The following is a 25,769-nucleotide window of genomic DNA, read 5'->3' on the forward strand; positions in this document are numbered from 1 at the left end:
TGCATTTGCAATTTATAAACAGCACAAGAACAACACCCCCCGAACAAACCAGGGGGCTACCAACAGCTTCCCCCTCCCTGCTCCCTCCCCCCTATACACGATAAAGGAGAGAGAAGAGCAGAGAGTTGTTTGTTAATCTCAACCACAACAAAGCAATGCAGCCAAGGTCAGCAAACCCAGCAGAAGCCAGAGCTAGTGTCTGCCAGAGCAAAGGAAGTGAAAAGAGAGCAAGTCACTACACCAAACTAACTTTTATGTTTGGTATCGCAGAATCACCAAGGTTGGAAGAGATCTCAAAGATCATCAAGTCCAACCCGTTCCCACAGATGTCATGTGTAAACCATATCTGTCCAATGAGATTATTTGGACTTTAACATTATTTTCCTTTTTACATCCAGTGGTAATTCATTTACATTCGACTACTTTCTGTTCAAGATCTGTGGAAAATTTTCTAGACACAGCCCAAAACTACCACAGTAAGGAAAAGAAAGGGAGTGCAGATCCCTCCAGAAACAGGGCACTGAAATTTCAGCAGGCAGGGACGGCGCAGCCCCTCCCACACCCTGCACACACCATCCCAGCAGCCTTCCCCATTTCAGGGTGGTTTTCCCATCCCTGCAAAGCAGAGGGTGCCAGGGAAGAAAGGCTCCTACCTGAGCAGAGGATTCCCTTGTACCTGGCGCAGGAGAAGTCGTCGCACTCGCAGAAGGGCCCGTAGATGTTTCCGAACTCGCTCTCGTAGCAGAGGCACTGATTACAGCTGCACTCCCCTCTCCCGCTGCAGAGGGGTTTGCCCTCTGCCTCCCGGCACATGGCGTTGTGCATGTCGGCGCTGGCGCCCTCCTCGCACTCGCACCTGGCCCCCAGGTAGCCAGGGTCGCACTCGCACAGCCCGCAGGCATAGGTCCCATTGCCGCTGCACTTGCCGCTGGCCGGCGCCGCCCGGCCGGTGCAGCCGCACCGGCAGCTGTAGGTTACCATCACCTCCAGCGTGTCCCGAAAGCCGGCAGGCTTGATGGTGAAGGTGTGAGAGGTGTCCTCAGCGGGGCAGCTCCGTGCCTCCACGGCCACCTCGAAGGAAACCTGGCAGTGGGGAGGCAAGTTGTGATGTAAGTTAACACGGCTCCAGAATGGTCATAAAGAGTGTCTTGGGAAGGAAAGCAGGAGAGAAGCACAAATGTCTTGAGAAAAAGCCGTGGGGCAATTACCCAGAGCCGGACCACTCTCAGCACATTAAGCTTCATTCCCAGGTGTGCAGAAGAGCCCCAAAAGAAATGTAGATCTCACAAGGGCATCTGCACCTCAATGCATCAATATCTGCAGGTCCCACAAGGGTTTTGAAATCCTTAACATTTTAAAACTCTTTACTGTTAGCAGTGATTTTCCCCATCAGGGACCACTGCTTTCTGAGAAGTGGGAAGGAACTTACTTATTCCCATGAAACAAACAGGGCAAAACTCTACCAAATAGCCTGGTTTTCAAGCTATTTAAAATGTTAAACTGTGAAACTAAGCACTATCAAGGATCTAATGAACACAGCAGAAGGGCCCGAGATGCCTACAGGATCATGGATTGAGAAGGTTTCATGGGAATCCTGGTCTGCACATAGAGAATGTGTGTCAGTCCCATAGCCCCAGGCTAACATCACACTGCAAACAGACCATTTCTGATGGATGCTTCTTATTAAGATTAGAGAGTTTGGGTCAGTTGTCCTGGCAGTGTTCCCTTCCAGCTTCTTGTACACCTGCTCACAGGAAAAGCATGGGAAGCAGAGAAATCCTGAACTTAGGACTTGCAATACTTAGCAACAACTAAAACATCAGTGTGTTATCAACATTATTCTCACACTAAAACCAAAACACAACACTGCAGCAGCTACTAGGGAGAAAATTAACTCTATCACAGCCAGAACTAGGACAAAGGGTTATACATCATTATACAGTTGTACACCACCCCTCTACTCATTTTCTGTTGCTACAGTCCAGTGTCAGGGATTTTCTCCTTGGGAAAACCAAGACTGTCCTACTGCCATTTGCCTGGACCCCAGTTTAATCCTGCTGTTTGGTGAAAGTCTCAGTCCAGCCAGCACTGCCTGAAGCTGTTCCAGGAAAATGAGCCCCTATCCTAGGCTTCAGGAGGGAATGATTTTTCTCTGGAGACATTTGGGGTCACTTCGACCTGTTAGTGCCTGAACTACCCCACATGCCAAGGGGTGAAGTGCAGACAACCTCCAGCTAGGAGAGTTCACTCCCAGGAAAGCTCCCGTGGCCTCCTCTCATTCCCAAAACCTGAAGCAATTAGGCAAGGAGCTCAAATTACAAAGGAGAAGGAGATCAGAAAGCAAAATAAGGAGATCAGGGTAATCCTGCTCCCTTTCACCTGCTGACACCCACAGCCCTAGGACTAAACCCCAGCAGATTAAGGCCCAATGCCAGCGTTATCCTCTTTGGGGAAACTTTATTAACAGGAGTCAGATCTTGATCCACGTGGAAGCAATGGGGTAGAGAGAAGCTGAACACAAAGGAATGGAGGGACAGGATCCCCATGATCTTGATCCACATGGAAGCAATGGGGTAGAGAGAAGCAGAACACAAGGGAATGGAGGGACAGGATCCCCATGATCCTGTGGCATGTCTGCCTGTGCAGGCACCTCAGTACTCAGGTGCACCTAAAATGGGAGATGTACCAGCACCACCTCTCTGATGCACCCACTGCCAAGCCCCCACACAGTGCAATCTGCAGCAGCTGGAGCAACACCCCCCGCTCATGCCAAAGCCAGGAGCCCATGATCAACCACCAGATTAACTCTGCTACCTTAGAAGCTCAGGCTTTCCTGAGGGAACAAGGAGGGCATGTACAACACTCCAGGTATTGCTTTTACCCACCCATCAGAGATCCAGTCAGGTCAGCTAAAAAAGCAGAGGCCACCATCCTCTTTAACACTTTGCATGATCCTTTTATGGTGGGGTAAAAAATCCAGCTACTGTGGAGTGTTTCAAACTATTTTTATGTGTCTCAGCACTTAGGGCTTTGGTATGTTTGCACAGTCACTCTTCTCAAATAAGGCAATCAGGCTGCTAACAAATCCGCACCCGTGTCCTTGCAGACAGTAAAAGCCTGGAGGAGGGGAGGGAGTTCCCCACTGCTCTGAACCCATCAACTCCTTTATCTGTATCAACATTCAATTTTAAACAGTAAAGCTTGGCACATATGTATGTATACATACAGGCATATATAAAAGCATAGGGTGGATTATACTGTGTATACTTTTGGCATTAAGGGGCAAGTTGTATTTTTATTCCATTCTGCCATCTGATAATCCTAGGAACTGAGCACACAGCAGGAGGGTTGCTGCCTTTCTGAGCACCCAGTCCTTTTTTTGCAATGCCTCCAAAGTTAACCATGACATCTTCACTCCAGAAAAAGACAGGTTTAGATTAGAATCAGAGGATCATTTAGGTTGGAAAGACCTTTGAGATCTCCAAGTCCACCCTAACACTGCCAAGCCCACCATTAAACCATAAGTACCAAGTATAATACCTCCAGGGATGGCAACTCCACCATCTCCCTGGACAGCCTGTTCCAATGTTTGATAACTCCTTCAGTGAAGAATTTTTCCTGATGTCCAATATAAATCTCCCCAAGCACAACCTGAGGTAGTTTCCTCTTGTCCTATCACTTGTCACCTGGGAGAAGAGACCATCCCCCACCTTGCTACAAACTCCTTTCATGTAGTTGTAGAAAGCAATAAGGTCTCCCCTGAACCTCCTTTTCTCCAGACTAAACAACCCCAGTTCCCTGAGCCATCATAAGATTTGTACTCAAGACTCTTCACCAGCTTTGTTGCCCTTTTCTGGGCATGCTGCAACACCTCAGTGTCCTTCAAGTGAGAGGCCCAAAAGTCAACATAATAATCAAGATGCAGCCTCACCAATGTGGAGTACAGGGGGACAATCACTTCTCTGGTCCTGCTGGCCACACTTTGTAATACAAGCAGTGATGCTAATATAAACCAGGATCCTCAAACAGCAACAAGAAAATCTTGACTATTTAACAGACCAGAAAGAGACCAGCAAACCACAGTAATAAGAATTCACAGGTGAGAGTGGGGTGTGAACACCTAGGATTACAGGTGCAAAAAGTTCATTCTTGACTATTGAATTCTGCTGCCTGATCAAGACCTTTTGGCTAAGGGTGCTGTGGACAAGCTGCCTGCATTCCCTCCTTCCTAACATCTGACCCTGGGTTAATCTATACCTCCCAGAGCCACTTCTAGCAGAGTTACTCTCCGTGAGTGTCTATATTAATGTGACACAGCACGAGGAGAGCAGAGAAGGATGAGCAAAGCTGTACTTTATCGCCCAGGACCACTCACTGAGGGAGGTAAGGAGCAGCACAGAGAGTGAAACTGCTTCTCCATGGGACAGACCAAAAGGCAGACTCACCGTATCTCCTATCTTGAGATCTCCACACTTCCTGAGCCCGGGATAGGACAGCCCATCTTGGCACGTGGCAGTGAAGGTCAAGCCAACATCTTCAGGGCTGTCCCAGACTGTGAGCTCCACCTTCGACCGGATATTCTAGAAGTACAATGGGAAAGCATATTGTCAGGTTCTTAAAGGTGTCTTTCATCTGTTTTAGTCTCTTCTGATGTTTCCAGAGGTTGGCTAGGATACCTCTGCACTTATATGAAAAAATATCACCCTTGCAAGCACACTGTTGTTTAGGGTTGACACTGATACATGGAACTAGACTCACAGAGAGCTGCTTACAGCCCTTGTGGGTGGCTTATGCCCTCCAGGATCGGTGTGATGAACATTGTAGCAAGCATTCAAATGATAAGGATGAAGGAGAAACAGGAAGAAGAAAACATTCTCAACCACAAATGGAGCAACTCTGAGATGAAGGTCAGAGCTTTGTGTGCACATCTGTACCTCCTCCTCCCCATAAACCAGCCCCGCCGCAAAGCGCAAAGCCTGATTCTCCACTGGCAGTCATCCTGTGACATCTGTCATACAGCATAGAGAAGCTGTAAAACAGCATTAACTCTGTCCTGCTCTTAGGAGAAAACACCAAACAGTATGCTTTTAGATGCATCACCTGGAAACACCACCATGGGAAAAAAATAAATAAGAAATCTCTTTCTTCTGCCTCTTACCTCTCCAACCTGCTGCACACACACAGACTTTAAGTCAACATAACATCAAGTTTGCAAGTATTATGTCAGAACAAGGTTGCTTTGTTTAATTCTTCCAATGACTGGAACTGATATCTTTTTCTCTTTGTATGAATGCTATCCAAAAACTACAAAGGTTTTCAAAATGGAGCTTTTTTTGTACAAATACATTTCTCTGCCAAAGCCAGCCTGCAGCTCCATCCCTTTCGCCCCCTTGTCCTCAACCCTTCCCAAAGTGATCAGACCAAGGAAAAGTGCTAATTCAGACCTCTTGCCATACAAAACTAGGGTTCACACATCAGAAACTTTGGGAAACAGGCAGGTAATGTTTTAGCCAGGCAAATCCTGAGGAAAGAAAGGAATAATTTCCCATCTCTCTGCTGTAGCAGAGGAACCACTCACAGGGTGGCAATTTGGATCACACAGAGCATCCATCACGATGCTGTCACACTGGTAAACACCCTCTCATTTTCCTGCCCAGAGCATCTCATTTGGGGCATGGCAGAAGACAGGACACCAGGTCAGCCTTCTGCATGACCTTGCATGGACCCTTCTGGTGTTCTTATACAAGTGCCACATTTTTTCAATAGTCCTATATAGTAAAGCTGTTCCTTTAATTATTATTACCTACTGCACCATTACACAGCACAATACCTTCTCACAGCACCATGGCCACCACTAAGGGCTACTACAGATTTTTCTGCTGTGTTTTTTAGTGGCCCCCATGACTGCTGTGCCTTCAAGGATGTGCAGAGAATGCTGGAGAGACTCAAAGAAAGAGCCTGTCCCTGAGATAGAGCAATATCTCTGCTTGAAATAAAGCTGCTTGCTATAGCCCAGGGGAAATTCAAAGGCTGCATCATTTCAGAACAAGGAAATCCTGAACTGGCAGAAGCTCCAGAGACAGCTGATGTGAAGGCCACCTGCCATGGGAAACCCAGCAGTGGTGTAACAAGAAACACATCTGAGACCTGCCTGGACTGGGTTTAAGAAAGTGTCTTTTAAACCAGTGTCCTATTTGCTCCCTCCCCAACCCAGCCCATGTGCCCAGGAAGAAACTCCCTGGTGTCATTATCAGCTTAGGCACAGACATCCAGAAGCCTTTTCATTTCCCAGGTGCATTGAAATTTGAGGGAAGGGTTTTTTTCCTTAATGAGGACAGAGAAAAAAAGCAGTCCCAATTCTCTTGCTTCTTCTGCCAGGCAGTAGAAAATGGGAGATGAAAGATGAAGTGATGAGGGAAAGGGATCTCAGGGTGACATAAACCCTGAGCAAGTCTGATGTACACAGTATGGGAAGTAGATCAGAGAGAAACAGAGATGGCCAAAACACTGGAGAGATTGAGCCTAGGCTCAGAGCACCAGCCACTGCCACCCCACAGGACAACAGTCCTTGTCACAGATGATGGATTTCACCAGGCTCAGACTTTCCTTTCCAAGAGGAATAACACCCACTTGGGAATCAGAAATTTTAGCCTTCTCCCACAGTGAGAATTTCCTTCTTTATTTCAGGAAGAAAACAAAGCTACCAAGAGGAGACGGCCTGGGCAGGTGCCAGGTTTCCTGTGGCCCCAGGCTGCCTGCAGCACAGGCAGGAGCTGCCAGCTCCTGGCAGCAGACTCAGGGGTCTCAGTCCCTACCCATCACCCAGCTGAACAGACAAGATGACATCTTCAGCATCAGCAGCTTCCACACAGCCACACAGCTTCCAAAGGGCACCATGACCTTAGCATCCTAATGGTTCCATGCCAGCTGCACTGTTGGAAAGCTCACAAGCAAAGAGGAGGGAGAAGGTGTGGGGGCATTAAATCCCCAGTTTTTTAATCAGCTTATCTCTCCCTGCAAAGGCTTGAGGAGTGGTGAAATGGAGGCCAGGGGTGCATGTTACCACCAGGAAACTGAGGCAAATGGAGGCTCTGAGACCACATGTAAAGTCAACATGGAGTGAATGGTCAATTCTTTCACTCCAACCAAGCATCTTAGCCATGAGACTCTCCTTCCTCAATGGTGCAAACTGGTACAACTGAGCTTTTGCTTTGCAGTGCCTCCAGGGCCTCATTAGCAGCATTAGCTACTCATTGCCATTCCTCAGAGGGTGAAGCTTTGGGAAGCATTCTCTCTAAGGGCATATCCAAATGCTGCAGTGAGCTGTTGGGGAAGGAAAGATTAACATTACAGAACACACAAAGCACAGAACAAGCCTACATGACCTCTAGATGTGTAAACTTTTCTAAAGAAGCTCTTACTCATTCTCTTATACTAATGAGCATAGTATGAAGAAGAGCCTGCAGCCATTGAAAGCTGTGTTCACAGGTCCTATGCATGAAAAACCCTGACCTGAAGTCTCACAATAGTATCTTTCCAGAAGCACAAAGTGCCAACCTACAAGAACTCAGGGAAAAGTCAACAGAAACACTGACAACTAAACATCCAATGCACACACAATTTAGCTGCTTCTAACTGATCTGCTCCCCTGATCCCCATGGAGTTGGGCAACATCAGGTCAGCACCACAGCTGCAGTTTCCTTGCTGTCCCCCACGGGCCCCTTTGTGGCAGGGCAGACTACACTGGCAATGCCACATAGGCAGGCTCCCTTGGGATACTGGAGACACAGTGATGCTCATGGGGTGAACCAACTTGTGCTGCATGGAGACCTGTGCAAGGATGTGACCTTAGCTGGATCCTGGTCAGACCCTTGGGAGGCCTCTGAACCCCAGACAGTAAACAGATCATCTATTTTACCTACGGGTAGAGATGCTCTGAGAGAGAATAGTGCTAGATCAGGGTTGAATTTTGAGGGCCATTCTGTGCACAAGAGACATGAGATGAAATCTCCATCATGCTCCTACTCCACCTCACACACCTTGTTTCCCTTCCCAGGGTGGATGTTCAAGCTCCAGCAATGTGTAGGGGACTGGGGAAGGAAGTGGCCCAAGCTGGGTGGAGCACACCCAGGAGAGGCAAGCCAGCTGAGCTCTTGGCACTTCACACAACAGCAGCTGCAGAATTAAAAGGCACTTACGTTGTAGGCCTTGACAATCAGCTCAATGATATTCTTGGAGTCTTTGTGCAAAATCTCCACTGTTGTCCCAGGAATCAGGGCAGTAAAGTTCTTGAGGGGATAAAAAAATAAATAAATAAAAAATGAGGGGGGTGAAATTAAAGAAAATGCTGAAATGGAGACAGAAAAGCAGAGGGTGAGGAGGGATCGACCATGCAGACACCAGCCACGCACCCTGCTCCATCGTCCTGTGGCACACTACAGCTTGGCTGACATCACTGTGGAGCTTTTTTAAGCCAAGCATTGCTAACGTGGCATGGCAAACGCTGCACAGAGCTCCTGGCCACAGGATGGGGACTAACAGACCCAACCCAAGCCTGCTGCCAGACGGGGCGAGACCCAGCTGCTGTGCGCTCTGGAAAGCCAGCACCGAAGGGAGGGAGGTGTGGCTGCCCTGTCTCGCCTCATGACCTACGAGCATCCCCAGGAGAGGGGGTGGGGAATGAGCTCAGCTCTCCCACTCTCCTCTCTGTGGGCCACCAGCAGCATCTCAACCTAGCAACGCAACTGCTGGCTGTTTTCACTTGAACCTCGAGAGCCTGAGCAGAGGTTTCCAAAAGCAACCCTGCCTGAAGTACCTCCCCCCTGGGCAGCTCCAGACATAGGCCAGCCCTTGCAGCTCAGGTCACCTTTTTCTTTCAGAGGAAGAGTGGGGATGACGAGAGAGCTCAGATTGTTCATGGCGTGTTGGGGCCCTGGACTCCATGATGGAAAAACACAGCTGGGCAGAAGCACTGCGTGCGATTAGGTAATGGGATTAAGTCACTGCCGAATGGGTTGAGCAGGTTTGTGCTCCCTCTTGCACACTGCACAGCTGGCAGCCGTCCCAACATCCAAGATTAAACTGGAGTCTATTTTAGGTCCTCACATGCTCACTAACACATACATCTCTCTGCTCTAAGAAGCTTTAGTGCTTTTCATTGACAGGACTAGAAGGGAGGGACGGCGAGCCGAGCCTGCCCCTGCCAGCCCTGCTGCCAGCACGTGGCCATGTGCACTTGCAGCTGCATGCACTCATGCTCACAGATGCATGCATGGGGACTTGCAGCTGCACACGTCCTCATGGCTGTACACATGGGCACTTGCAGCTGCACACATGTGGACTTGTGGCTGCACACACGTGCTCATGGCTGAAGACATGGGCACTTGTGGCCGCACACATGTGCTCACAGCTGCACACACTTGCTCATGTCTGCACACACACACTCATAGCTGCACACATCCTCACGGTTGCACACATGGACACTTGCAGGTGAGCATGCATGTTCACAGCTGCACACATCTCATGGCTGCACACACGCACTCATGGCTCCACACGCACGCCGGCAGCTGCCTTCACTACGTGGCACTAGCAGGCAGATGCTTTCAAGAGACACTTAAGTCTCACCCCAGCCGGGGTGGCTCAGCAGCACTCACCTTGTACAGGATGTAGTGACTTTTTGTAACAGCAAAAATCAGGTGGATGTTGTTTTCAGAGAGTTTCTCCCCAAGAAGTGCCAGGGAAGGATAATCCTAAGGGTACAACAAGGGCAGAGAAATTGGTGGGTAACACAGAAACAAATACTCATTTCAATGACCTTCTTGCCTCAGTGGCAAAACTCATTCCAGAAAAGTGGCATGTTTTGTGGTGGGATGAAGTGCCTGGTGTATCAGCACAGTCCCAGTCGAAATAGCAGAAATTCTGTCAGCCCTTGAGCATTTCTGCTGCATCTTTCATTAGACTACATGACTGACAACACAATTAGCTGCAAGAACACCTGAACACCAGCTTGCTGTTTTTCCTCTTTCTGCTTTGCCATCAGCACACACGTGTGTAATAAGCTGGCTGCTACCTTCAGGCATGCAAGGCAGGAAGATCTAGAATTGCAGCACATGGACAAGTCCGATTTTTTTCTCCCAAAGCAGAAACATCTACTGCCTGCTCTTTTTGCATGCTGGAAGCAAAAAGAGATTACAATAAGCTCCTTAATTCTGCAGACTTCTCAGAGAGGATGGCAGGAAAATACCGCTCTACCTACATACAAGCAACAGGATAATGAACCAGGGATCACTTAGAAGAGACCAGCTTGAGTTTAAAATCTCAGGCTGCATCTGAAGTGCTATCCTTGGAGAAAAACACCTCATTTAGTGGCAAACTGTAGGGCTGATGGAGAGCCACCAAGACTTAAAGATGGAAACACCAAGGCTGCATCCCCATGTCATCTTCCCAGCCAGTATGGAAGCTGAACCCCAGTATACAGATACTTGCTAGGCTTGCCCAGGTGGGTGGAAAGGTTTCTGGAAGGATCCTAACTTCCATCCAGAAATGCCTGCTCTTACAAGGCGGCATCTGCGCAGAAAGTAGTGCTTCTGACCTGCTGAATAAAGCACACTGCTGCAGAAGGATGTGATAATGAGGTGGCAGGCAAAAGCTCCTTCACCCTAGAAGTTTCCTCCACTGAGCTTAATTTTTTAAAAATGGCCATTTGGGCTGTTTATTACTAAGATCTATGTTAGTGTTGAGCTCAAAGTCTTAAGAGAAGCATCCTGTTGGGCTTACTATTATAATCACCTCAAGGTAGACTCAGCCTCCTCAGGGAGAAGCTGACAGTCCACCAGACATTTTAGAAAGGAGATGACATTTTAAGTTGCCTCTACACTTTGCAGGTAACTTATGATGCTTTTCAGGACAGTCCTTTTCTTTCCCTTGCAATGAGCCCTGAAGGAAGTCACTAAGCTCCTAAGCAGTTTTGGAGCATCACAGAAACGTTCACTATAGGAGGACTGCAAATGTTTGCAAACTGCAGCAGCAGGTGAAACCATGCTGGTCAGGGGGTGAGTCTGCCATAGGCTGCTGGAGTCATGGGTGGCTGAGAGGTCCACCAACACCCTGAGTTCTCCAAGGGCTGAGCCCCCCATGTAACTCCTCACCAGCTGGCTAGATGCACTGTATTCGTTAGCTTCATTCAGGTGGCACTGGCCATCATGGGGCTGCACCAGCCCCCCCAGCTTCCCATCCAGGGCTATATGGGGCACATCATCCGTTGTGAAGACCAGCAGATGAGATGCCTCTTTACGCCAGCCAATCTTCTCCTGCGGGAAAACAAACCTGTGAGATGTCTGGCCTACTCCTGCCAAGCCCAAGCTTTGCCCCTCATCCTGCACACGGTCCCAGCCACATGCCCATCCAGCAGCAGACCCATGAGCATTACTTAGAAGAGCACTATGCTTCTGTCTACCCATCCCTGGCAAGAAGACAAAAGGTCAGGGCTCGTCTAGCATTTCCCAATATCACCTTCCAGCACACTTACTTAAACATGCATGGGGAAGTATGTGGACTGTCCACCAGACCTTCCCTGCCCAGATCCAAGAATAAGAGTTTTAGCTGCTTTTATAGTCAAAGGAGACCTGCCAAATTCCTCCACATATTTAATCTGACTTTGTTTCCTCAGACTTGTGGAGTAGACAAGGCAACAGTGAGAACTGCAATATCCCCACTCAGCAGGTTCATTACCACCCGCTTGCAGAGGTTTTTTGTGAGCTGTAACACAGCAAGGTACCTGCCTGAAGGGGCTGGCTTTGGTGAACCCATGTGCATGCACAGGCACTCTATGCAAGGACCAGACATTACCACCATCTCTGCATGGGGAGAAATGAAGAGTGGTTTTTTTTCCCCCAAATAAAGGGATAAAATCAAGTGGATAAATTTTTCCCTCCCACAGAGCTTCCCCAGGTTCCTGGCTTCATGTTGGCTCTAGGAGCAGACCTGTGCCTATCACAGCACTCTGAGGCTGTTTGTTGCAATGGAAGTGGAGAGAAACAGAGAAGCCCAAAGGAAATCTTTGGAAATTGTATCACTGCACCCCTGTTCATGTTGGCTGTTCCTACTGCCAGCTCATGCCAAGCCAAACAGTCTGAGCTCCCACCTGCCAACAATGGCAGGGAGATCCTGCCACAGCAGAGCCTTGAGCCAGAAAGTCTTATCTTCCAGATCTTCTCCTTGGACTGGTCACCCTGCCCACCCTACCCATCTGCCAGCAAAGACACAGCCCCACACTTTCCCTCCTCACACACATTCAGCATCCCGCTCCCTCCAGCTCCCAGCCCAGAGCAACACCACACAAATTCTATGGGAAGCAATGAAACAAAGCTGGGAAAAGCTTACTGATGGGCATGATACAGGTGAATATACTCAACTCCAGAGGTTATCTAGAAAAATCTGAACTTTGCCTTATTTTACAGTAAGATGCCTATGAGCTGCCACAGCCCAACTGCAAAGACACTTCTTATGGACAGAGCTGGCATGAGTAAGGCAAGACAGCACAGCAGGCAGAAGGATGCAAAATCACAGCTGCCAGCACAATTTTTGCCTCTAAAATATGAGTCATGGCCCAAAGCCTGCTGATCTTTCAGATAAATATAACTCTTGCTTCAGGGACACCATTCCAGAGCAACCTTCTACTTCCTCCCTACAGCAGAAGTTTGTTTTTTTTCTTTAATGGCATTTTAAAGACCCACACAATGCAAAAAAGGCCATAGGAAGGTATCTTTGGCAACATACATCCCTTGCCATGTACCAGCACATTGCAGTCCAGCTGAATATGAAATGAGGACTTTCTTGCTCTGGGAAGCATGAGTCATTCCACTGAAATGACCCCACTGGACAAAACACAAGAAATTCATGCCAAAATGCAGTTCTTTAAGAACTCAACTTAAATGATTATGGCTATAACAATGCAAGAAGCAGTTCTCAGTCTACTCAGCTACCAGACAGAAGCCCATCCAGTTCACTTTTCTTTGCACAACCAATGTGAATTTCACTTTATTTGACAACCAAGGGTAAGAAACTCTGAAAGAGATTAAAAGGATCAATCCGAGTTTCATTTCCTCAGAAATGTGCTGCACACAACAAAAATGAGCTGCATTCCAGCAGCAGTTATGAAGCCCCTTTAGCAGTGACGCTGCTCTTCACCTACCTGCTAAGCCAAATTTCCAGTTGAGGGCTAAGCATCCCTTTACAGATCAACTCTCTATGCCGCCAACACACACTTTTCTCACAGAAACAACTTCAAAACCACTTTGGTTGCTCAGTTCAGGAACTCACTTCCAAAAAACAGCAAACACCCACAATATTGGTGCCAATATTCAGGCACTGACAGCAATTGATGCTTTGGAGTATCAGCCCAGGGTGTCTCAGATGGGGTGGTCCAGCTACAGACCTGTGTAAAAAGCAGTGAGAGAGGCTGGCACACTGAGGAGCCGCTGCATCTCACACTGTCTCTGCCAGTGGCTTCCAGGCGCTGGAAAATCCAGCTCTTCAGCATGCAGCTTCCACCACAAAACCGAGCAGCACTCTGCTCTGCTTTAAACAAATAACCCAAGAGAGGTTCATTTATTTTTCCTGGACTGGGATTTTTTAACCAAAAACCCTGCACTGACATTTGCCCTCTCATCTGGTCTTTGATTCTCACGGGATACAAAGGACTTTGAAAACAAAGGTGGGACCTGATTCCACAGCAGAGTGAAGTGCGAAGATGTGTCTCTGCAGGGCTGGGCATGCTATGGATCTTGCTCCTACTCTTAGGACCAGCTACATTTGCCTCCCATAAACTGAAAGACCAGTTTCTCACTCCTTACATCCAACAGTGACTGGTTAAACTGCCACAGCTGTCTCAGTACAGCACAGCCCTCCAAATACTATCGAAAAGGCTGAAACCTTCTGCACCAGTACCTCCAAGCCTGAAATAAACATCGAAGTTTATGCTTCCGGTGCTGAATAAAGTGTTCAATTGCCAAGACATCAACTACCAGAGATGTCCCTGGTTTCACCAATATGTCTAAAACCACACCAGTTTCACAGATGCAGACCTTTGTGGAAGCAAGAAACAGATATGAGTGAAAAACAAGATTAAAATCCAAACCCTCCCTCATTTGGTGCAGCTCTGAAGGGCACCTCAGTGCCTCCCAGGTGTCTTGGCCATCTCCACACACCAGTGTCTAGCAAGCACCAATCAAAACTATTTCAAAAGGCACTTTATTTTCTAGTCCAGCACTACACTATCTTAGTGTATAAGATCTGAAACTTATACATACCACCAGGCTATATGATGCTTGCACTTCAAGAATGGCAGAAAACCAAAATAGTGCAAATGGAAAATGTAATTACAGAAGGCTGATTAATATTCCTGGCTTACTCTGTTAGCATCAGGATAAAGGCTTATTGTCTCAGGGTCTTTCATGGCCTCCAGAATAACATTTGCCGTATCTTCAGCTTTCAGAAAGGAGCCAAATCCTGGACCTGCTTGTTAGTCTGCATTAGCTGTGCACACTTTCCCTACATCTTGAGTTGAAAATCAGGCCAAAAAGTTACTTGAGCATTACAGAGCTCTTAGACAACTCATGCAGAAGAATATCTTGATATGTGTTATAGTATAAAAATACCTAGCCAACAGAGTGGCATTGTTTCTGGCACCTCAGCTCTTGGAAGGAAGGAGGAGCCCACATTTGGCCACTGTAGCTTGGAGAGGGTGAGGCTCTGCCATGTCATGACTGGCTCTCCCAAACACATCCCCCTGGACGCCACAAACACTGCTGTTGAACACAAAGTACTTCATGGCCAACACGATGCATAGGTCCTAAGGCAGGGGATTTTCTAAGGTCATAATTGCCCTAAATCTTTGGTTTAGAATATGGTGGAGAGGGTGAAATTTGGAAAAAGCTGGAGATTCTCAGTGAGATGCAATGGAATACCAGAGTAGTGATGAGGAAACCCACCTCAGAAGTCACCAAGGTATCTGTATGCTGCTGTTTCTGCACTGGGCAAATACAGTTCCTGAATAGGTGGATACTGTCTGTGCAGGGTTTAGTCCCCAAGATACTGCATTAGTTACCACTAGATGCACAGCACCAATCATGGCAGCAAAGAATATCCTCATCAAGAAGCAACACTTCACTGCTACCTCAGATGCCTGACACCTCCACCCACCTTGTCTGTGCTCAGGACACCACAACCCATGGCCACCAACCAATCTGCGCCACCACATCCCACTAAACACACATTTTTGGCTGGGGGGCTTAGGAGGTCAATCAGCTGACCCAAAACTTTGGCTTTTATAAGTCTGGATGGATGGAACTCATTTCTGTCAGCAGCAGGTAGCTGCCCCACCCCCAGCAAGGGGCTGCCAAGGCAATGTGAGCCACAGCACAGCCGGTTCTCTTGCTTTCTACTGGTCCCATGGACTTTATTTCCCACACCCAAGCTCTGGTAATTAATTAACTGCCATGGCTGCAGAAATCCCTTTGCCATGACATGCCACATCATGCAAAGAGTTATGCAAGTGCACATGTTCACCTCTACTCATCCTTCCTAGAAGATACCTTACTTCAGATGGTATTAGCATCTAAATTCATCTTCCGTGTACTCAAGAACAACAGTCAAACAATTCGGTCATTTGCCAACAGTTTGAGACTAGCACAGAAGTGCAGGAAATGTCTTGCAGGTCTCCTGTCTTCCACCAACACCTGCAAAATGAGCCCTCGTGACACACACCATGATCTCTGCACCACAGGGAAACATTATCCCATTTTTGCAATAATGTGATGGAAGGAATTACAAAAACAACCACGTTGGAAGGCACAGCTGACTCACCATCCTGAGCTGCCTCTGCTCTAACCGCAACAGCCAGCTCTTCAAAACTGAGAAGCACTTTTTGGCCAGGCCAGTATTGGAAGCAGCACTGCAGTTGTGCCAACAACAATATCTGTGCCAGGGAGGGGAAGGATGACTGTTGGGTGGCATCATATCCAACAGGGCATGTTCAGTCCTGTGGAAAGCATGAAGCATAAACGAAGCCAACCCAGGCAAGGAAGATCTGGTTTCCCACAAGCCTGTGTCCCACCACTCTTGCAGACGATGCCTATCTCCTGACTCCCAAAATCCAGACCCAGAAGAAAGCATGCCCAACCAAAGTACTGTGCAAGGCTGGAGCAAAGGAAAAACAAACTGTATGTCAAGAAGGAAAAAAGCAACTGGAGCCAGCCCTGGCAAGCTCAGCCACATGGCAGTGGAGAGCAAACTCTTCCACCCTCAACACACAATGCGATACAGAGCAACTCCCCTACTTTTTCCAGAAAGATATTCAAGCAAACATCTCCAACCCCTATAAGAAGGTATCTAACATGGCACCAACCTAATGAATTCTGCCTCTAGTTACTGCTAACACCTCCAGTTGTACTGGCAAAGAGAGCAAGTAGGTTATCAGTGCCTGGATCACTCAGTCCTACGCAAGTAGGGGGAAGGTAAGAGCAGTAGGAACCAGCTCCAACCTTCAGCATGGGTCAAATGCTGCAAGATATGTTTGACACACACTGAAGGAATGTATTGAGGCAATGCACAGTGCTGCTGCACATGACTGTGCACGAATCTTAAAGGATTTTGTCTCTCCCAAGGGATCAGCACCTACAAGACAAACCATTACAAGTCTAACCATGTGATGAGATCTCAACATTACTTTGCATTTGGAACAGGTCCTTTACTACCCCTTTAAAGTAGAAAAAAAATGATTTTTTTTGGTCTTTGCCTCTCATGTACAAAAGCACAAGAAAGCAACAGCCATGACTTTTCAAGGTGTTTTTTCATGGCTTCTGCAAGACAAATGTAGTAGTTATGGCATACCAAGCTTTAGCACAGAATCACAGAATTTCAGGGGTTGGAAGGGACCTGGAAAGATAATCTAATCCACACCCCCTGCCAGAGCAGGATCACCTACACCACATTACAGAGGAACACATCCAGGCAAGTTTTGAATATCTTCAGAGAGGAGACTCCACAACCTCTCTTGACAGCCTGTCCCAATGCTCTGTCACCCTCACAGTGAAATTTTTTTCCCCCACATTTACATGAAACTTCCTGTGCCTCAACTTCCACCCACTGCCCCTTGTCCTGTCACTGGGCACCACTGAGCAGAGCCTGGCTCTATCCTCTTGGCACTCAGCCTTCACATATTTATAAACACTGATGAGGTCACCTTTCAGTCTCCTCTTCTCTAAGCCAAAGAGCTCCAGCTCCCTCAGTCTCTTCTCATATGGAAGATGTTCCACTCCCTTAATCCTCCTCGTGGCTCTGAGCCACCCTAGTCCAACAGCAGAGTAGAAGCAGCTTCCTCCTCTTTTGCTTTGCTGTAAAGCCCCAGAAATCAGAGAATAGACTAGAATAGACTAGAATAGAATAGAATAGAATAGAATAGAATAGACCAGACCAGGTTGGAAGAGACCTCCAAGATTATCATGTCCAATCTATTATCCAACCCACCTAATCAACTAAACCATGCAACCAAGCACCCCATCAAGTCTCCTCCTAAACACCTCCAATGACGGTCTCCACCACCTTCCCTGGCAGCCCATTCCAATGGGTAATCACGCTCTCTGTGTAGAATTTCTTCCTAATACCCAGCCTAAACCTCCCCTGGTGCAGGTTGAGACTGTGTCCTTTTGTTCTGGTGCTGGTTGCCTGGGAGAAGAGACCAACCTCCGCCTGTCCACAACCTCCCAAGTGAGAGTGAGTGAGAGTGACTGACCTTGCACACGGCAGCCTGCAAGATCGCGTCGAAGCCGCCCTCCGGAGCATCTCGGTTGCGGGAAACCTTTTGTTTTTGAACTTCTTCATTGAAACGGTCGACTTTATCCGTTAGGGACAAGAGGTGGCGGAAGCCAAAGGACGGGACACAGCTGGGGAACAGCTTGTAACTGTAGGAGGAACAGAGGAGCGGTCAGCTGGGAGGAAACACACCACCAGCCAAGAGCTGCAGAAGCTCCCAGCTCTACCAAGTTGGTCTCCAAATTTCCGTTCAGGGGGATGAAATATTTCCACAATGTTTCATGTTTTAAACACTTCAAGTTCTGACTAGTTATCTACAAAACCATGCAGTAGAGCCCTTTTTGGTTTTGCTTTTTGCCCCCAGGGGCTTTTAGCAGATGAAGCTTCCAGAGATCTTACCAATCCCTGCAGGTTTGTAAGCCCAGGCTGGATGTGGCTCTGAGCAACCTGATCTAGTGTGGGGTGTCCCTGCCCATTACAGCAGGGTTGGAACTAGATGATCCTTGAGGTTACTTCCAACCCTAACAGTTTGATGATTCTATGATTCTGCTACTGAACATGTCTCTCTGTGTAAGCTGTGAGTGGAGACACCAAGTACCAGTCCACTCTGGGCCATGCAGCTCTGTAGTTTCAGCGCCAATAAAGCCTTTTTTCACACTGGGAATCCACAGTGCATAATGAGACCTGCAGTGAGTGACACAGAGGGTGCTCTTGGCAGAGACACTCTTGCCAAGAAGGGTGGTGGAAGCTGTGCCACACACCTGCAGAACTGATAGGTTGGTGTCAAAGGGCAACACATGGGAGTGGCACTGCCAAGAGCTACTTTCCCCCTGTCTTTCAATCTGCATTTTCACTCAGTCATCTGGTTTTCTTGGCAGCAGCTGCCACCCTGCTCCCACTGCACGTCACCGGGCACCTGGTAATTGCCCAGCATGAGATGTGTTGATAACTAACACCAACTTGTGCATCCGCCCACTCTCCCTGCAAGCCAGTGAGCAGACACCACCTCTGTTTCCCACAGCTCCACTAGAGAAGAACAGTAGGAGTGGCACCCTAAGGCAGAGAAAAGCCTCAGCAGGCTACCGGAAAACTTTCTCTGCACAAAACTAACAGGAGGCAGCTTTGGTACTCATTGCATGGTCAAGAGAGCCCAGCAAGCAGCTCCTGTGGTGTAGGACATCAGTGAGTATGTGCTGGGCAGAGGAAGAAGAAGGGTTAAGACTCAAGTGTGTTTAAAAAGGAGTTGGGCTGGCACTAATTCACTCTTATCTTCAAAGATAAAACCCAGAGAACAATTAAAGGCATCTGCTGACACATGACCCACTACGGGTGAATTGTAAGAGGCTTTTTACACAAAGGAGTATTTAAGATTTACCACTGCTGTGAGCTCAAATCCTTCAACAAGGACCCCAAAACAGGGATTTCCACCCACACAGCCATGCACACACCTAACCACTGGGGAGGTCCCACTGCCCTGGGCCCCAGTGGCTATTAGAGCCATCCCTCGTGATCAGCCTCACGTTCAGGCTTGCACCCAGGGCCAAGGCAAGAACTGTGCCACATCTGAAGCCTCTGCTCTTCAGGGTCTCAGCAAGCAGCCCTTAACTCCTCTGGGTGCTTGGTTTCTCAGAGCCCTGGTGCTGAAAGAAAACACTGACACACTACAGGGTCCCACCTCTCAGGAAGATACACAATTTAATCCTTTTTTGGTACATTGGTTGGTTGGGGTTTTTTCCACACTCTGTCCACATTTGCTGGAAGCAGCAGCAGGTAGCAACAAGCTGGACAGTGGATATCTGATTAACTAGGCAAGGGTACACAGCAGTGTGGGTAGGTTATCTCAGTCTGTAACCTCCACAAGTCCTGTCACAGGTAGATGGACAATTAGGTGTTTGGTCAGACCCTTTTCCTTCCTTATCTTTTTTAATTTAGTGGTTATTTCCTTCATATTATCTCTCTTGAATGACATCATTGCTGCAAAAGACAGTATCTTAGCTCCCTGGGAGATCCCAGGCAGGCTGCTGGGCCAGGAGCAGGGATAAGCAGTGAGTTGGGATGAGATGGAGGCAGCACAAAGGATCCCAGACAGACCTCACAAGAAAATTGGGCTGTACACCACCCAGCCCTGCAGGATGACAGCCATCAATGCAAGCAGGAGGAGGAGAGAGACTGGATCAGGGGCAAAAAAACACCCACTGCAGATCACATTTACTTGCAGCTTTTCTTAGATGCATGCTGGCCACTGGAGAAAGTCTACTTTGACACTAGAAGTAGCTGCACCCACAACCTGAGAAGCCATCTCACCGCCCCATCAGTGAGCCACCCAGCAGCAATGGCCCACTTGCAGAGCAGGCAGGGGAAGGTGTGGCCACCTGGGATCAGTGGGGAGCCAGCACCCCTTGTTTGGATGAAGAGGAGACAAAGAACACCTGGAAGGGAGCACCCACCACATGAGCTCCTTGGGCAATCCATACTAAATGGTTTCCCAAGACCAGGCTGGCTTGATGTAGCTCATAAACAGAAAAGCAACCACCTGGGTAAAACCAAAAAGGACATGCAGATAGATTGATCACAGGGGGGAAAAATAAGGCAACTGCTCCAGATGCCCTTGATGGAAAAGACATCAGCAGTTTCAGGCATAACTCGCTGCACATCTCTCCCAACCCTCTCCTTCTGCACACTTCACTCTGTCTCATTCATCAAAAGCCATGCCACTTCAATTAAATCACACACCAGCCAAACACAGTTCCTGAGAGTTCCCCAGCTGGAGCAAAATCCTGTCCCAGCCCATGTGATAGAGACTAAGACACAGATGACTGAGAGCATCCCTCTGAAGCCATGCCAAATTTTGGGGAAACAAAATATGAAGATTGTGGTGTAGACTGCCACAGTGGCAAAGCAGGGTCACCTCTGGCAACATTTCATGGCCAAAGCATGAGTTTTTCAGTGTTAAAATCCTTTTGACCTTCCTTTCTGGATAGAACTGGCAAAAGCAGAATACAGATTATTGTGTCTAGTCAACAGACACTGTTCAATGGGATGCCAACCACTTGGCCAGTGCCAAAAGCTGACCAAGAAACATAGTTGATGTATGCTCTATTTAATTTGTCCCCAATATGGAAAAGTTAAAGGACACACATTGGCAGAGCCTGGCATCCATTCATGCAGTGATCCTACAACAGGTCTGTGAAGGACTCAGAAGTACTAACCTTGTTGCCCTTACATGACTAGAAAGCATCCTAGTGATGGGTGAGGGTAGGACGGGCACCATGAAGGCAAGCATGGTGACATCATTCCATGAATATGTCATTGCTGACACATTCATCTTTTTGTGCCAACACCCAAACCGAGCTGGATACCTTCCACTACACCTAATTTCACTCTGGAATAATCCCCAGTTCAATGGACTTGGTCCTGACTTTGGTAGCTAAAAGCCAAATGAAAGACCAGCAAAGATAATCAAAAGCAACCCCCTCTCCAAAAAAAAAAAAAGGAAGGGTGTGACAGAGCTCACAGTAAATAGCATCATTTGTGTCTCTTGCAACTGCCAGTTTGCTCTCCTACCACAGTAAAACAGATGAAAAAATCTGCCTGACATCTTCAAAACACTTCACAAGAACTCATTAATCAGTACTACAGGCCATCACAAATTTCACTTCCCCCAAACATTCTTGTTGTGAAGGACTTGCATTGTCTTGGTCTCTTATCTGTAAAATGGAGATAAAGAGCTTAATTGCTTTACTCAAGCCCAAACTATGACTCAGAGATAGGATGAGAAATCAGAAATGTTTGGCTCTTGCTCCTTTTTCTTAAAGCCTGTAAAAAAAAAAAGCCTGCTATGCTTGCAGGCTCTTCAGGTACTTAAAAATAGCTTCAGGCTCCTGATATAACAGTTTCCCAACTCTGGATGCAGACATCTCCCACCAGCCACTGCAAAAATGGAAATGATCCAATTTGGAATTGTTCTGAAGTATCACAATGACATCCATGGCTAGTCAGCATTCCCAAAAGCCAGAACTGAAGCATGGATCAATATTTAAAGCAAGAATGGGAAGCATCATAGAACTGTTAGGGTTGGAAGGGACCTCAAGGATCATCTAGTTCCAACCACCCTGTAATGGGCAGGGACACCTCACACTAGATCAGGTTGCTCAGAGCCACATCCAGCCTGGCCTTAAAAACCTCCAGGGATGGGGCTTCTACCACCTCCCTGGGCAACCTGTTCCAGTGTCTCACCACCCTCATGGGGAAGAACTTCATCCTAACATCCAATCTGAATCTACCCATTTCTATTTTTGTTCCATTCCCCCTATCCTATCCCTACCTGACACCCTAAAAAGTCCCTTACCAGCTTTCTTGTAGTCCCCCTTCAGATACTGGAAGGCCATAATAAGGTCACCTTGGAGCCTTCTCTTCTGCAGACTGAACAGCCCCAACTCTCTCAGTCTGTCCTTATAGGGGAGGTGCTCCAGCCCTCTGATCATCCTCGTGGCCTTTCTCTGGACATGTTCCAGCACCTCCCGATCCTTCTTGTAACAGGGGCTCCAGAACTGGACACAGCCTGTAGCCAGGCTCTGTGCAAACACAGAGCTTGTCCCTTTGGGTTACACCTGCCACTTACCCAATGCAGGGATTGTTTTGATATCTTGGTGCCGTGTAGGAGAAAGGAGAAATGTTTTTGTCCACGAAAGAGCCAAAGCCCAGCCGGAAATTGCTAGTGAGCTTTCGCATCTCTTCAGCCAGCTTTGTCCCCAGATTGCGAATGTTATCTAGGTCATCGTTCATGGACAGGGAGAGATCCATCAGGTAGTAGAGGTCCACAGGATAGTCCTCCACTTGACGAACCTGAACTCGGAAGGAGGTCTGGTCACCTGCACGTACACAAGAGTTGAGAGCGATGAAGAGGACACTCCTAGCACATATAAAATCCAGACCAAATGTCTTCATTTTTTTAGTCTTCCCCTTGCAGGGCAGATAGCTCACTTGCAAAAGAAGAGGGCGAGAGGAATAAGCTTTTCCACAACCCCAAGGAGACTAAAAGGAAAGCAGGTAATGACTTGGGGTCCTCTTGAGCTGTTTAGTGTACTGGCCAGCAAGAAAACAATACATCTATAGAATGCATGTCTCTGTTTTACTTCTGAGATACAGGAAAGGTCTTTCCACCTAAGCTGAGAAAATGTCCAGTGGGAGACACATGAAAAATGCTGCTGCCCCAGCCTGTGTGTAGTTCAGGGGTGTTTTCCTAGAAAACTGGCAAGAAAAGCAAACACAGTGAACCTCAGATGTTTCATGGATTACTGAAAGAGGGACCATGCACATGCTTGCTTGGGTGCGTCCTCAAAGCAAGCTAGGAGCAGTCCAAGAGGTCCTGCACGAAAGAGAGAAGAAAGTGGAGCAAGAGAAGGGGATCAGGAGAAAACAGCCAGAGTGAGGTGACTGCAAGACATCCTCTGAACTGAGCAGGGAAGTCAAGTCAAAGCAGACACAAAAGAAATACCTTTGAAAAGGAAGTCTTCCCTAGCTATCATGATTCTGGAGGAAGTAGAGCAAAAGGGGAGTGAATTGCAAAAAGAAGATTGTGAGAGTCACCCAAGAAAGCACTGAGGCATAGAAGAAGCTTCCTAAAGTGATGAACAAAAGGGAAGGAGCTGACAGGTCTGAGTCACAAGCTGTGCAGATGTGAAGAGCAATAGCCTTTCCCCTGACTTTTGCCAAACTGCTTTCTCAACAAATGTCCTCCAGAAGGGGTGTCAGGAGGGGAGGCCATCACCAGCACTGCCCACACTCCAAAAAAGATGAAGTGTCTTCGAAGTGATAGACCTCAAAGGAGGCAGAGAAGGGGTGGCAAATGCTTCTCTTATGCTTTGCTGAGAGAGGAGTCTAGATGGAAACCCCAGACTCTAGCACTCTCAAACCCTAGTCTGGTTTGTACATCCCACACCCCAGCCACCAACTTGGCCCCTTTTCCAGCTCAGTGGGGTCTGAGATCCACAGACTCCAAACCTCTCAAAACTAAGTTCCCTCTCCTGCCCACCTCTTCCTGCTCTTAATGGCTGAGGCTGAACTTCAGGCACTGGCAAGTTCTACAAAATAAATGTGGCTTCCTTACTTCTTCCCCAGAAATGAAACACACATTTTTAGCATTGTGAAAAAAACTTCCTTAACTATTTTATTGTTCTCCTTATTGTGTGCAGCAGCACAGCTGCTCCCACTTATTTCCAGTTCAACAACATGCAAGAGCAGCACCACAAAACTGCCATGCTGGCAAGACATGACATGGAAGGGCTTTGCAGCCCAGCAAGCAAGAGCCTTCAGTGGCACCTAGGGTCATGCTGCATAGAGCCACAGGCTTGGCCAAACACCCTCCCTAGCTCCTAGGATCTGCCTTGTAGTGATTCCTGACACCATCTCTGTATGCAAGTAGTGAGTGGACATCCCGTCCCAGCCCTCTGCAGCAGTTGTTTTGGCCCAGCAGCATCCACCACCTCAGCAAAGCAGCCAGGGTCCCAGCACCTGTGGGGATGTGCATAAAGGTCAGAGCCTGCCTCCTGCAAAGAAAGCTGTGGAGGGTTTAGATCCACATTTGCTTTTCAACTACATCAGGTTGCTCAGAGCCCCATCCAACCTGACCTTGGGATAGGGTTATATAGACCTTCTACCACCTCTCTGGGCAACAGTGTTTCACCACCCTCATTGTAAAACATTTCTTCCTTATGTTTAGCTTTAGACTATTTTCTTCTAGTTTAAAACCATTACCCCTTGTCCTCTCTCAACAGGCCCTGCTGAAAAGTCTGACCACCTTTAAGGATTGAAAGTTCACAGCGAGTTCTCTGCAGAGCCTCCTCTTCTCCAACCCCAACACTACTGGCCTTTCTTCCATAGCAGAGATGTTCCAGGCCTCTGATAATTCCTGTGGCCACCTCTGGACCTGCTCCACCAGGTCCATGTCTTTCTTGTACACATTAACATAAAGCAAAAGCTCTTAGCACTGACTGCAGTGTAACAAACCATGACCGCAAGCTTGGTTTTAATTTAGTGCCGCAAGAATGTCTTTAACTCTGGGAAAATTCATTACTATGCCTATTTTTCTCATTCCTACATATTTTTCCCATTGGAATACCCAATCCTTTCAGAAAAAAAAAAAGAGGATGTGTCCTTTTGCCTTTCCCAACATTTCCGTTTTCAAAACGCAAGTCCTGAGATGGAAATTTCTGTGCCAGAAAGGATATTTGGGATACACTGATCAAAACTCCTTCTTTTTAACAGTTACAAATTTATCAGTCCCTGAGAAGCACACACACAAAAAAACACCCAACAGGATCCTGGGGCTGGAGGTCCTTTCATTCTTAACTGCACGAATCAATTATCTCAGGGAAAATGTTGCTAAGGTAAGAAGATGTAAGTGCAAAAGAATTTATTATTCTCTGTGCACAGTATTACTCTCACACTTCTAGGGATAATCCAGCCCTCCTCTTCCCCATCTATCATCACCACCATCCTCTCCTTTGGGCTTTTACTGAGAAGTTCTAAACCCAAAGCTGAAATCAGAAATGTTTCTTGGATAGTGTCATGCAGAGGCAGCGCAGAAACCGGGAAAACTGCTTTTAGCCAATTTAAAAACCCAAAGTCTACAACTATGCTTATCCAAGAAAAGCCTTTTTTTGTTTGTTTTGGTCTGGGTTTTGCTTGTTTGTTTTGTTTTCCTGCTTGGTGAGATTTAGGGCTTGATGGGCAACACAAGCTGCACCTCTTCGTATCTGAATTCTTTTTATGCCGGTTGTCATTTCCATTTAACCAGGACACACTGCTTCATAGCTGGACCCATGATTAAAAAGCAGTATAAAAAGCAGTATAAAAATTAAATCCACAGTTTAAGGCCTTTGGAAACTATGTGTAGGCACAGAGATTTGGGCATGTGACTTCTGCCACAGGACAATTAGATCAAACTGCCTGAGTGG

The 25,769-nt window shown here is 47.5% G+C and overlaps 1 protein-coding gene across 1 annotated transcript in view; it reads right to left on the reverse strand.

Annotated features, from left to right (window-relative positions):
- ITGB5 (integrin subunit beta 5) overlaps positions 1 to 25,769 on the reverse strand; it is a 64,566-nt gene that overhangs the window by 23,624 nt on the left and 15,173 nt on the right. The window contains exons 4-10 of the mRNA XM_009904393.2: positions 22,433 to 22,682; positions 17,792 to 17,960; positions 11,148 to 11,309; positions 9,654 to 9,749; positions 8,199 to 8,288; positions 4,446 to 4,580; positions 654 to 1,083 (exon numbers count right to left, since the gene is read on the reverse strand). Coding sequence (XP_009902695.2) covers positions 654 to 1,083; positions 4,446 to 4,580; positions 8,199 to 8,288; positions 9,654 to 9,749; positions 11,148 to 11,309; positions 17,792 to 17,960; positions 22,433 to 22,682 — 1,332 coding nt within the window. The remainder of the gene's footprint in view (positions 1 to 653; positions 1,084 to 4,445; positions 4,581 to 8,198; positions 8,289 to 9,653; positions 9,750 to 11,147; positions 11,310 to 17,791; positions 17,961 to 22,432; positions 22,683 to 25,769) is intronic.

This window comes from Dryobates pubescens, chromosome 2 (assembly GCF_014839835.1).
Source record: "Dryobates pubescens isolate bDryPub1 chromosome 2, bDryPub1.pri, whole genome shotgun sequence".
Classification (NCBI taxonomy): domain Eukaryota; kingdom Metazoa; phylum Chordata; class Aves; order Piciformes; family Picidae; genus Dryobates; species Dryobates pubescens.